The sequence below is a fragment of the Lynx canadensis genome, chromosome D2 (assembly GCF_007474595.2).
Source record: "Lynx canadensis isolate LIC74 chromosome D2, mLynCan4.pri.v2, whole genome shotgun sequence".
NCBI lineage: Eukaryota > Metazoa > Chordata > Mammalia > Carnivora > Felidae > Lynx > Lynx canadensis.
In genome coordinates this window covers 63,991,472-64,005,548 of record NC_044313.2, presented here as the reverse complement: position 1 = coordinate 64,005,548, position 14,077 = coordinate 63,991,472, and the positions used below count along the sequence as shown (strand labels likewise).

General features: G+C 35.4%; 1 protein-coding gene across 1 annotated transcript in view; it reads left to right on the top strand.

Moving 5' to 3' along the window:
* The window catches only part of CABCOCO1 (ciliary associated calcium binding coiled-coil 1), a 119,660-nt gene extending 105,951 nt beyond the window's left edge, over window positions 1-13,709 (top strand). Inside the window, exons 6-8 of the mRNA XM_030334054.1 lie at window positions 7,455-7,577; window positions 8,004-8,144; window positions 13,316-13,709. Coding sequence (XP_030189914.1) covers window positions 7,455-7,577; window positions 8,004-8,144; window positions 13,316-13,390 — 339 coding nt within the window. The 3' untranslated portion in view covers window positions 13,391-13,709. The remainder of the gene's footprint in view (window positions 1-7,454; window positions 7,578-8,003; window positions 8,145-13,315) is intronic.
* Window positions 13,710-14,077: the final 368 nt, after the last annotated feature.

Below are 14,077 nucleotides of genomic sequence, written 5' to 3'. Positions count from 1 at the left end.
TTCTAACCATTATAATTTATTATCTCCTATAATTTCTGTAAATTACAGGTACTTGTTCAAAAAGAATATTCTCAAATATAAAAGCCATGCAATAGTTTTGTCTTCACAGAAGTTATCATACGATGTAATTAAAATGCAACATATATAAAATCAATTTTTAAAATTTATATTTGAAAATTCAAAACAAGCTTTCCACAAATAAAATTGCATAATCATTTTTATTATGCTAATTTACAGATACTGATACTTAATTTCAAATTCTTAGAATAGGAGATAATTTAGAGTATTTCCTCAATTTTAAATAATAAAAACCATCAAACTTTACATGGAACACCAAGATAAAACCAAAACAAATTTATCCATGATCAGAACTTTTTGAAATACTTTATACTGAATTCAAGGATATGCGTTTTAACGTATAAGCTAAGCAAATATACTCTGAGTGGCTTTTAAAAAATACTTTTGAAAAGCATTAGTTATTTTCCAACTATATCTAATAGAACCAGCCAGACTTTCGCTCTCTGACCCTTAGGAAGTCACAAGATAAGGTCAATCTAAGAATCAGAAGTACAGTGTTGAACTTAGCAGGTTCAAGAGCTCCAGTGTTTCAATTTTCACAAGAAGGACATGCTAAAAATGTGTCCTATGTGCCCTAACTCTTTACTTTTGATGAAATCTGTTAAAGGAAATCTTTCTGAAATGAACTCAGTCTGGACAACCACAGACCACTTCGGTTGCTGAGAAACAAAAGGTGAAAAGAATGATAAATGGGGTCGGGGGTTGAGGGGAGGGGGGGTGGGCAGGTCGGGGGAGAAGCAGATTTTCTACTTTTGAAAGTTAGATGTAAACATTCTCCTTTTCTAAATAGGTGTCTTGCTGTAGTCCTGAGCGTGCCACACAGCAAAGAAGTATGTCATGCTATCTAGGTCTCCAGAGAGAAGTTATTTGGGTCCAAGGAATTCTTCAAATAAGATGGCATTGGATATGTGTTTGGTAATTTAAAGGCTGTGACTATTTAGAAATAGGGTGATGGCATGTACTTATTAACAAATTCTTCTGAGTTAGCTGGACTCTTTGGGCAATGTGAACAATTACATATAGACATAGCATGGACCAGTATTCTTAATATGGTTACTCTACTCTTTCAGTTCTGGCTTTAGAAAAATGATCCTTTCAATAATAACAGTAATTATAAATAATAATAATACACCTTTGGGTTTAATAATACTTTCCCTTTGAAGAACTCCCAGAATTTTCATCCACATTACCTAATTTGTGTTTGAAACAATTCAACGAAGTAGCCAGGTAGCAATTATCATTATCCTACTTTTACAGATAAACAAACTGAGGCCTAGGGATTTTCTTAGCATCACACAATTAGGAATAGAGCCAAGTCTAAAGCCTGTAATTCAGTGGTCTATCTTCCAGATTATTGCCATCTTTAGAAAATATCTGGGTATCTGAAGAATTGTTCTATCCCTCAGGAAATGTTTATGCTACAGCCAGATCAAAACATCTTTTTCTTTTAAATTGCATTTACATTATGAGAAGGTACTTTTTTTCCAAATTCATTAGAGAGGATTTTGCTGTCGGAGGTCATTAAGATAGGAGTACTCAGATTTCTTTTCAAATTGTAATGTTGGCCTTAAGCAGAACTATGGCTTGGAAATGCTAAAGATGTCTAAAATATTCTGGAATCAGTTCCTTTAGTTATTTAACTTTAAAAAAAAATTTCAAGCCCAAGTTAAACAAGATCAAATCAGGGGATATAAATAAAAATGGGCACAAGGTGTTAACTCAAGTGTCCTAGCCAGACTGCAATTTGGTTTACTGCAGCCTGCCAACTTAAATTCCTCCTTGCAGCTTCAGCTGGAATGGGTAGTCTTCATTTCCTGTCCTAACTTGTCCTGTGTCACCCATCACCGTTCAGGTGATTAGCGTGTGGATCTGGTAGTCTCAAAGCTCTATTAAGTTATAGATGTTCAAACTGCCAGTATGTTGTGGATAAAAATAGAAGTTGCTATTAGATGTCTATTCATACCCTGCAGAAGCCTGGCAACATTTTGAACCTTTTCAAAATGTAAATACTGCATATTAAGCACAGGAAAGAAAATTAATGTGTTGCATTTGCAAATTTATTTCCAAGTCAAAAATGCAAAGGGGAGGAGGGCTCTTGTAGCAGAATTGATATTCTACATTTACAGGGTATATTAAGAAGTTTGTAATGGCCTGAACACAAAAGAAAACACTTTAGAAATGGATTAATTGAAGTTTCTCTGATAATCTTAGCTTGTGAATTTCCTCTCTTTTGATTTCAAATTTATGGCCTCAGTATGACATTACCAGAATTTATTGCATTTTACAGGTGGCATTCATATGTTGTTACTTTTTGTGTAGTATATTGTGGGCAATGGGTTACGATTTTTGTTAAAAATTTCCAGAACCACACATGTACCACTTCATTAGACTTGCAAATGAGTAATGTCTTTTTTCAAGGGGAGAAAATAGTTAAAACATTACAGGAATTTTTGTGCCTTTTCTCCTTAGTTAGTATTGGGAAATGTGTGCAATAAAGTTTGCTTTTTGAAACTTTGACATTTTGTAGTAAGTTTTGATTTACATATGAAGTCATCATCTGACAATTTGAAACAAATGTCTTTTTAAAGCATACCAGTTTTTTGTATGTATTTCTATTGCTCAGAAAAGGCTTAACAGATTTATCTTGCTTCCTGCCATTCAAAACAGTGGAAAGTTTTCATTTCAATGACGTTTTTTAATATCTTGAATAATTTAATAATTGTATTTAATAATTTAATAATTGCCACCTTGATCATAGATTTCATCAGTACAAACACTACCCACAAATCATCTACCTTTTTTTGCCAATGGAAAACAATAAAAGAGTAAAATAAGTAACAATAAAAACAATAAAAAACAAAACAATAACAAAAACAAATAAATAGCAAAAACAATTAACCAGAGTTGATACTATCAATGATGTTAACACACAAAGTAGAAAAAGAAAGCAGGAAGTAATGCAGTTTTCAGATAAAATTTTTATACTTTTTCTCAGACATAGTAAAGATCTGAAGCAGATTCTAATTCCTGTCAGCATTTTGTAAACCTAAACTGTCCCTGTACTTAGTCCAGGGGGGTTCAAAATTCCTATCATTTATTCCCATGATGGATGTCCATTTCATACTGAATATGTAAAGTCTTAAAAGTATTCTAGTGATTTCATTTGGCTTGTAAAGTAAAGATCTTGGATTTTTTAAAACCTACATAATGTTCAGCGATGAAATTTTGTACTTACGGGTATTAAATTATGCCAAAAAACCATTTACTTGATATTCTTTAAATACCATAGTACAATTCCACTAAAGCTCAGATTGTAAACCATCTTAAATAATGCTAATGCAGTATGCACATAATGAACAATATAACTAACTTAAGTTAATTTTCATGTAACAGATAACATCTGGGGGAAATGTATAGTGGTAAGTTATGCAAAACTAATTTTCTAGCGACCACATCTGTAGATGTTATTTATTGTATGTTCACTTAACAGTCCATTATTCTGTTTAGAAATCTATTCTCTTCTTTATTAGAGCTTTTAATGTACTCACCTTGGTTCAAATGGTCTGCTCATTATCAGAAAAAATATAAATGGCATTCACATGGAACAACATGATTGTTTTTATTATATCCATTTGTGTGCAAGCATTCAAAAATGGCAAGAGAAACACATTTATTGCTTTACATTCAAAGTAATATTTAGGGGGTATTTGAAAGTCAAGCAAAACCAATCATTTGGCCAAATGGATGTATGTGTATAATCAGAAACTCCTGATTTTTAATCTCAGCATTAGGCCTCAGGCAAGTCACTTAAAGTCTTTTCCTTTGTTTCTTGATCTGAAGATTATGGGTGCTATTCTCTTATAGAAGAAGAAAGGGTGTTGCTAACACAGGGTACCAAAGAGGAGTGTTTTTTTAATAAACACACTTGATCTTTCTTCTGTTTTTATTTTTTGAGGTTTAAGAGGTAACGTATTAGACTTTTGAGGAAAAAAAATATGAGACAATTACAATGCTACAGGAATGTATAAAAATAGTTATAAAACTAGCTTTATTTAATTTGCTTCAACTATTCATAGACTTGAGGAAATTATAACGTTCTTTCAGAAAATCTAACTTAATAAAGCTGACCATGTCTTTCTGTTTTAAATAGATTTTATTACAGAACCAGTGATGTTGTAAAACATGAGGTTTTGTTAAAAAAAAAATACAAAGGCCTAATTGTATTTTTTTAAGAAAGTATTGCATCAGACGGTTTCATTTAAACATATTTGCTGGCTCTGTGCTCTCACCACAATTATTGATTCTAATTTTCCTTAAACTTGTTTTTGAAAAAGACTACTTAGTGGGGGGAAAATCACTATGATGCTTCTGGTATTATGTTTATTTCAAACTATATATTTGACGGTACATTTCTTATTATTAATGAAATGACTTTATATTTACTCCCATCTGAAACCGGACTTTTCTTTCCTTTACAGTGTTTTTACTAACACAGCCAAATGTAACTCTTTGTGAAAGAGAAAAATGTAGCTGTGATTTGATTCGTTGATAGTATGCAAGACACTCTGAAGAAGAGAAATTCTCACCCCCAGTTTTTGTGCAGGAATTAAATCAAATGAATTCCCGTATGAGCTATATTCATAAAAATCAAGCAAAAGAGGTTCTTGAGATAAACAGGAGCTTCACTCCACCAAAAAAATAATAATGTAGAGCTGGGAGTGACCCAAGTTCCCAAGTGTGTGCCCAGTGCGCGCGCGCACACACACACACACACACAACCAGTGCCAGAGACCAGGAAGACTGGTAGTTGGCAGGTATTTTGGATGAGCCATATAAAGAAATGCAGACCAAGGGGATGTGAGGGATGGAGTGAAAAAACTGAGCACCCGTATCTGCTTGCAGTTATGTGTATGATCCGATGGAAGGAAGGGCACAGGGGGGCAGGGGGAAGAATTTGCTACCACCAGGATGCAGGGGTGACCTACTGAGAACTTCCACCAAGGGGTGAGAGAAAATTAGCAGAAAGCCCTACCTGTGTGTAGAAAAGCAGAGCTGTAAGACATATTTAGCAAGAGCAACAAAATAAAATTCTGTTTCATGAAAAGAAATGTTTTACTTTGCAGATTACCTCATGCTTTCTTTCTCAGTGCTTACAGTAAACTCAGGAAACCCCATTCAGTTCCTTTCTCTCCTCTTTCCAATGTCTAACTCAACTCCACTTCCCCCAAATTCCTATTCCTCATCTTCTGTTAGAGTCTATACTACTAAATAAATACCTCATCATCTGCCCTTGTCTCTGGATTCCCATGTGCAACTTATTTATTTTACCTGTAATGTTGCAAAGGACACTAAAATATATTTAGCTGTTTCATTTTCCTAGCTTGGGCAAATAAAGAGCAATGTAAGGTTTGGGAGGATGAAAAACAAGCATGGTGAAAAAAGGTACAAATAATTTTGTGGGAAGATGAAAATGCTTGTACATCCCATTTGGGGAAAAAAATCACGTATAAACATGATGAGAGAAAAGAATTACTCTGATATTTTTTTTGTATTCTATATTGATTAACCTTTAGTCAATTTGAGACGCAAATCTGGTGAACAACAATATAAGATGTCACCTAACAGAAGAGATTAAGCAATTGATAATATCAATAATTTCCAAGTATGGTGGCATGATGACGTGCATACTGAAAACCACAAGGGCCAAGAAGTTGGCACAGTGGGTCTAAATCCCCATCCTGTCACTAGTAATGAGTTGACCATAAGACAATCATTTAATTGCTTGGTTTCTAAATTGCCTTGACTATAAAGTTTTAACACTTCTGTCCTTCTATATATCTATACAAACTAGCAACTTCCTATAAAATTGAATTAAAATTAATAATATGAATTCAATGCAAACATATGGGGATGGCTAGATAATAGCTTAGCTTCCGAGACCTTCCCAAACCTATCGTAATAAATAATAGTATTAATATTCAAATGATGAAATATTATAACACGTAAGTTATACATTATTACATTATTACATATTTAACAGGTAAGTTAACATGAACTATTGTGGAGAAGTCAGAAATTAATGTATGATGACTCCAGATTTTCCAGGTCCCATAGGATGGTGAATATTTGGTGATATTCTGCATTTCTAGAGTTTTGTCTTTAAACTTGTATGCTCAGGGTCTGAGTTTGTCAGCAGACAGTGGGTGACTTCACCTCAGGGCTTCAAAAATGAGCTCGTGAGAGCTTACTATACAAACTAGAACATCAATGTACTGATTTACAGTGAAGAATGTAATAGGCATGAAAATCAAAGCACTCAACTGAGCATGTCTTTACAGATCAATTGAGATGGGAAGTCAAATTGTGATCAAAACGTTGCTTGTCAAACATGGAATCAGAACAAAAGGAACTAATTAAATGATTCAGATGTTTGATCCCATCAGTACCTCATCTCTTTCTAACCTCCAAGTCAGGGTGGAATGGACACTGCCTAAGTTGACTTCTTTGACTCCTGTTTTTCATTTCTGCTGTTGACCACCCATCACCCTCCCTGAAATTTGCACATTTGCTACAGAATTATTCAATGCTCACGGTGAAGTCTTGTCTTGTCCCCAGTGTTTTTGGTTGATTTTGCAAATCCCCCCTGATTTACAGTGTGCTGGCTTTTATACATTAACCTTTAGAGACTTTATTGTCCTCATCACGAAGTTCTTGGTGGCCACTTTGTTATTGCCCCCAAGAACAGCTGCACTCTGCTGAGTAACATCAATCACCATTAGGCTGTCATTGGGTGTTTCAAGAACCCAACCTCTGCCAGAACTGGATAAGGCATGCAGAAGATCTAAAACATGGTTTCCTACAGAGAGCTTGTAGGCAGCAGGAAGGACACACTGACACATAAAACAGTTAAAGATCAAGGCAGTATAAAATAAAGTTCTAACCACATAGTATAGAAAGAGAATAAGACAGTGGGAAGAATAAAATGCTAATTATAAGATACAGAGATACAGAGACCAAAAAGCAATAGAGAACTAACAGGGCAGTGGTGTCAAGAATTCAGAGGAGATAGCACTTAAAATACAATAGAATTGGAACTATATAAATATATATTTAATATATAAATATTATATATTTATAAATATAAATATAAATATTATATATTATATGTGTAGTTATATTAATTATATATAATTATATATTAAATCTCATATACTTTTAATTAATTTGATTACCTATTATATATGTTATATAATATATGCTATGTATTATATATTATATATTCATTATAATATATAGAGAGAAATTAATGGATTGGCCGAAACTGTGGTTACTCACCAAAGGCTTTGTCATGATACAGTTCTTTTCTTCCCCTCCAGCAAATGATAGAGGTTGTCAAGCCTTCAGGTGGTCTCCTCCCAGATCCTCTAGAAGAAGGAATCTCATTTGACATTTATTCAACATTCATAGAACCACCCCCAACATTGGATGCAGAAGTGAAGGTATGTTTCCTTTTGTCTCCTAATTCACCTTATCTCAGTGTTATATTCTCTAAGGGCAGGAGGAAAGAAAGCAAATGCTCTTCCATTTTCTTTCCCCTCTGATTTTTCCTAGCTCAATACAAATACTTCTTTTAGGGTTGCTTCACAGATGGGCCAGATGAGAACGGTTTAGCAATTTTAATCTCTCCTTCTCCAGCCTCTCCAGTCTCCACCTCCACTTTCCTAAGAGTAAGCACTGATTGCCACCGTGACTTGATCTGTCAAGATGCTCATGAATAATGAAAATGCAGGATAATAGCAAATCAAATTCTCCTTCAAGACTGGCATCATTCCTTGTAGAAAAGTACCCAAGAGAACTTGAGGTTACATATAGATCACTGAATGCTCCTGAAATCACTTGAGTGTTGTTCTCTTTTGATATTCCAGGGGTTGGATCAAGAACAAGTCCCTGAGGAATTCCAGTCAGAAGCCAACATTTCCGATGCGGATCCTTTAGTGGGTTTCACCACTGAAGATATAAAATCAGTGCTGGGTCAAGTCACAGATGATATTTTAATCGGCATTCAGGTACTCAGCCTTGATAGCGTGCTCACTTACTTTATTATTATTGGTTAATTAGGCAACCTCCACCTTAGGTCTGTAAATATTATCCACACTCTGCTAACAAGAGCGATGCTTAATGATGGAGGACCTCAGTTCAACATCTCCACATAATTCTCAGTTGAGTCATCGGAGATTCCAGAAGATCACAAAACAGATTCACTAACAGCACCTAGTGTGCTGTGTGTTGCCAGTTTACAAAATCATCTGGCACTGAAACCGAAAAAATAACATGGTAAAGACTTAGTGCCTGTCATACTGTAAACATTGCTCCTGCAAGGGTAAATGGAGTACATTGCTAACAGTAAACACTGATTCTTCAGGAAGTCTTCTCACCAAATTTCTAACGAGAGGTTTTCAAATCTTTCTCTCAGATACTCTCAGATACTCTCAGAGGTTACTCTCTGAGAGAGGTTTTCTCTCAGATATTTTGTTCCATTTTACATATCACTAATAAGCAATTTACACCAAAGGCTGCATGGAAATAGTGATGGAACAGCCGTCCTGGTAACAACTGTCAATGATGTATCCGTCAGTTCAACTCTGTGCGTGGATATTTTTCCTGTCCAAGAAAACAAAGCAAACCAAGACAAAAACCACTTCTACCTCAACACAAAGGCTTGCATCATATTCCAGGCAAAATGATTAACCAAGTGAATTGCAAATTTGAAGAAGATTTATAATTTCTTATAGAAATGACTATGAATCAATAGAACAACATACTGCATGTTTCAAACATTAATGCATCTCAGGGAAAGATTTAATTGTTATCTGAACATGAGACTATATATAAAAAGCATACTGTATTAACAACTAATTTAGAAAGAGCAAAAGATTAGGTAGCTTGGCATAAGCATACCTTGTTACTTGTTAATCATCAAATGTTAATGCACTATTTATGTGAACGTTTAATGATTTGATACGAACAGAATCAGCCAAAGTCCTCGGCTTAATAAGGGGTGTTTAGTGTTTACCAGAAATAGTGGTAGAACACGTTTCACACAAAGCTTTATTGTTAACAACCCCATGAATGTAATAGCTGGTTACTGTGTGGAAGGGCAGAGTGCAGTTGAAATAAACTGAGTTCAGAACATATCTCCTTTATAGATTTGATAATGTTTCATCTAAATATAGTTTATGTATAATCATGGCCCTGGGCTCCTTTGCCATCCTACAGCTCTGAAATTATTGCTGAGGAACTACTAGACAGTAATAGAATTGTTTGCAGGCCCCCAAATTGAAAACATCTTTACCGAGGCCATGTTCCATGGAGTGAGCAGTGTATTTTTAACTATTCATTGACTTTTTTTTTTTTTTTTACTGTTAGTGTTTGTAGCATTTATATCACTCCTCTGTAACAGAGAGAGTATGATTGCTATATGTGTGTGTTATTGTCCCTTTGGCCTGAAGCCAACCTTGCCAGGCCTGGATGTTCATTAGCTGGTTCATCCCAGTGTGATTAGACATAGAAAGAACGTGGACGAGGGGTGGGAGGTGCAGATCCTTTAGGTGCCACAACCATTTCCATTTTCAGTGTATTCACGGACGTTAGCCTGGGCCAATTACTGCCAATTTTTCAATAAAATGGCTTGGTGATGTGGATTTACACAATGTCTCAAGATAACAAACCCCTTTATGTATTTTCACTCAATAATCCTCATAAACTACATGAGAATTAGCCAGGCACTTCCCTGATAAATAAATTGAAAAATGATAGACACAGGAAGACTAAATCATTTATCCAGCGTTTCCAGGGTCAGAAACTGATGAAAGGCCCTAAGTGGAAGCTATGACCTGGATTCTAGTTCTAATTCCAGTGTTACCCACAAAAACCACATAACCCCTAATATCATGACCAAGCTACTTTGGATACTTTAATACTACCGTGGTGTGGCACTATTTCAGTGTTTACCCTTGTGTCTTGGTCAGGTTCCAAGTTTAATTATTTCTCTGCCTACCTAAATGTCTTCCCCTGTTTTAGATGGGTAAGTTATTCTCGCCTTCTAAACCCTGCCTTCCAGCGTCAATGGCCCTTAAAACTGAAGCATGCCTGTTCAAAGGTAGCCCCCTGTCAGTGGTTAGGGTATGAATACACTGAATTGCTGTGGGAACATTTAATGAATGAGTATTTGTAAGATGTTTTAAATTTTCCAATATTTTTCCCTCCTTTATTTAAGAGCCATACTGTTATTATGATTTTTAGAGGAAAAGGCAGTTAGAACATTCATGTTTTGGGTTCAGTTTTTTTAGAGCTCCTTCTCCAGTGTGGTTTCAGGCATTTTCCACTTTATATAGCTCAGAAATTTCAGAGAATGTAGTGTGAATCTTTACATTTTGTATATTAATCCACTTACTTTCCCATCGACTCACTTTATAGTTCTAGAGATTTATTAAGAATGAAGTTATCTTGGCCCTGAGATGTTAATTAAAATTATTACTGAAGAGAGCAAACATTTTAAGCTTATATAGTTTAGGTATTTTAATTTTAAAGATACATTCAAGATGAAATTATTTTGGCCCTGAGTTGTATAATAAAAATTATACCCAATGGAGCAAACTTTAATATATTTAAAGAATTACATTTCAGAGAAATATGAATACTAACACTAAATTCTTACATTAAATGTTGGCTCTTGGCCCTGTCTAAGCAATAGGGTAAAATAATGTGAAAACCTTGAAGGAAGTTTGCCATCTTGGGACATTAAGTATTTTTAGGTAAATTTGAATTTCCAGGTTAGAAAAGCTGAATTTGACATCACCTCAAGGTAGTGGTCATTGAGAGGCTGTTGAGCCCAGATCATGGATTTTCCATTCTTCCCTTAAAATAAATAGAAACTTTCACTCGCTAGTGGTCTTAGGACAACTTATCTGTTCAGCAGTGTTCTGAGGAATAACAAGGAGGCATGGTAGACTGACAATCTCATTCTTGACCAGACAGGGAGTCTTTTCATCCAGGCTCTGCTGGTTGTGCCTGAACTGAAGTACTGATCACCGTAGTCCAGAGCTGTGAAACGTAGCTCCCCTCTGTCAGTGCACTGTGCTGCTGGGTACACATCTTACCCACATGAACCTTCTCCCCAAAGCCCACACCTGTGTCCGTGAATTTTGTTTCAGTGAAATACCAGAAAGATCTCCAGGTTAATGTGAAAACACTGGTGACACAGGGAAACTGAGGCTGATCAATGCTAGTACATATCCGTAGTCAAAAGAAATGAAATTATTAGTGGACATAGAACACATGAATTGAAAGTGGAAAGAATTAACTGTTTAGTTAGAGTAGTGTTTCCCAATCCTCTGGAGTTGAGACAACATTATTTCTTCAAACCTATATGGTCTAATATGTTGCATGCCAGAAAGAAACAAGAGTAACACATTTTAAAAATATTTCTCAAGGGGTCCCTGGGTAAGTCAGTTGAGCGTTAGACTCTTGATTTCGGCTCAGGTCATAATCCCAAGGTTGAGGAATTGAGCCCCGCATCGGGCTCCTGCTTAGGATTCTTTCTCTTTCCCTCTGCCCCTCTCCCCCAGTTGTATTCGATCGCTCTCTCTAAAGAAATTTTTAAAAATTCACAAAGTCATACTAATGAAATATAACACTGGTGAATATATCACAAAATCAAGAGTTGGAATTAAGAACTTAAAAATTAGCATGTAATGTTAACATACTTAATTATCAATCACTTAATTTTTCAGGTAAAAACTAATACCCAAGGTAGCCAAGTGACTTGTCCAAGATTATGTAACTAAATTAATCCCTTGGTCTCCAGCTCCTAGACCAGTGCTCTTTCCAGATCTACCAAAATCATGCCCAAGGGGATCAGTGACTCCTAAACAATGACAGAGTTCCTTTGTAACCCTGAGGACCAAGTTCATTCTTCCTTGCCTCCTCCACCCAAACACCAGGAAACAAAAAAGGAATACAATGGGAAACCAGAGGCAGAGTTTGATAAAACTTGTAGGGTTTGATAAAACTTGAACCAAAGAAGAAGGATACTTTCATGAGGATCCAGAATTGTTGACACCAATGCCATCTTCTCAGAAATACTGATTCTTACCAGTGAAGGTGAAACAAAATCTCATCAGGTAAGGTAACCAGGGTATACATTTCGAAACTACCTGTTATGGTTACACTTATAAATAAATAAGAATGAAAATTTATATGTGGACCAAAACAGTATTTGATTTTTTAAATTTATTCTGTATAAATTGAAATAATAGATGTTTTCTCAAAATACAGTTACCCTGAGGACATCAAATTACATTGCAGATGTTCACATTCTAAACTTCGAATTGCTTATTAGTACTTATGTGTATAAACTACTCCTCATACACGCGTAAACTTTTTTAAAATCCCCTAAACAAAACACTAGATTTACCACATTGCTTACCACTGGTTTCTCTATACCTAATTTTATTATCTATCATGAAAAAGGGAAGACATTTCCGGGACTACTAATGTTCAGATAATGTAAAAGGATTTCTGGAATTCTGCAGGTAGCAATGTCAGCCCACAGAATATCACTGCCAGAGGCTAAATGCTATCACAGCTGCAGCAAACACTAAAACCTGTCAGCAATCGTTTTACTTTTTTATACCAAAACTATACCACAAAGTGGCATAATTCCAAGAGTTATAATGTATGATGAATATTCTTAATTATCAGAATTGTTCTAATTGTGAGATTATTTGTGTTGTTATACCACAACAGAGGCTTTCCGGGATCCCATTTAGAATGTATTACACAGGAGACAAAAACATCATTGAACAGGGGTGGGGGTACCAACAAGAGCGCATTAACTGAGCCCAGAGCAGTTATTCTGATTCGGTGCTTATTGGTAAAGTCTGTCTGAAAATACAGATAAATTAGCCTATCTGCCAACACGAGGCTGTGTGAAAAATGGCTGTCCAAATACCACTTCCTGTTCGCAGCAGCCACGCTATACATGGGGAGTGTGCGGAGAAATATGATAGAGTGTTATCACATCACTACAGGCCGAAACACGGCTCTGTCTGCAAAACAGGAAGGTGTGTGAGGGATAATGTCTGTCTTTAGGCACTATAGTATGTCAAAACCGCAAAGACAATGTGCAGCAAAAGATAGCTTCATCATAACCACTTTTTTATGATTGTCTTCACAGACCGAGATAAACGAAAAGCTGCAAATACAGGAAGAGGCCTTCAGTGCACGAATAGAAAAACTGAAAAAGGCCTGAGGACTTAGTGCAAGGAGAGTGATGCTAAACTTCAGAGAAACAAATAAAACCAGCCAGAATAATAGACTCTCCAGAGCAGCAGATATCCTTCCTTTTGTTGGGAGAGGGAAACCAAGCCCCACTTTTTATTATCCTAAGTAATTAGAAAAGTATTGGCCCCCATTTTGCTATCTCCTGTCCCATAACAGCCTCTGAATTTATTGCACTAAGTGTAATAAGAACATTCTGTATACAAGAGTTTGGAGAATTATATATAAAAATACAATTACTTTTACGATACTCCTTTGACATTTTGACTAATAAATGCTATTCATCTTCAGGGAGAATGAAGCCCACTTTTTTTAAATAAGGAAAAATAATAATAATTTTATCCATATTGACCCAATGAACTGCCACATTACTGGAGCCCTGTGAACAGATAACCACATGGCCAAGGATAAAACTTGCTAAACAATAGCAATTAAAATGCATATACTATGGGTTTTTTTCCCCTTAAATCGCTTGGTTTTCTTATTTAAACGTTTCAGTGTGAAACCAATTTTCTGAAATTATATAATGCAGTTTGAAACACTTTAATTTATTCTGTACAGTATTTGTTATTTCTAATCTTGTTACTCTCCCAGGAGAATACATGACCTATATAAAAAGAAGCAATGTATAAATGGTTATTAAAGACCAACCTATATA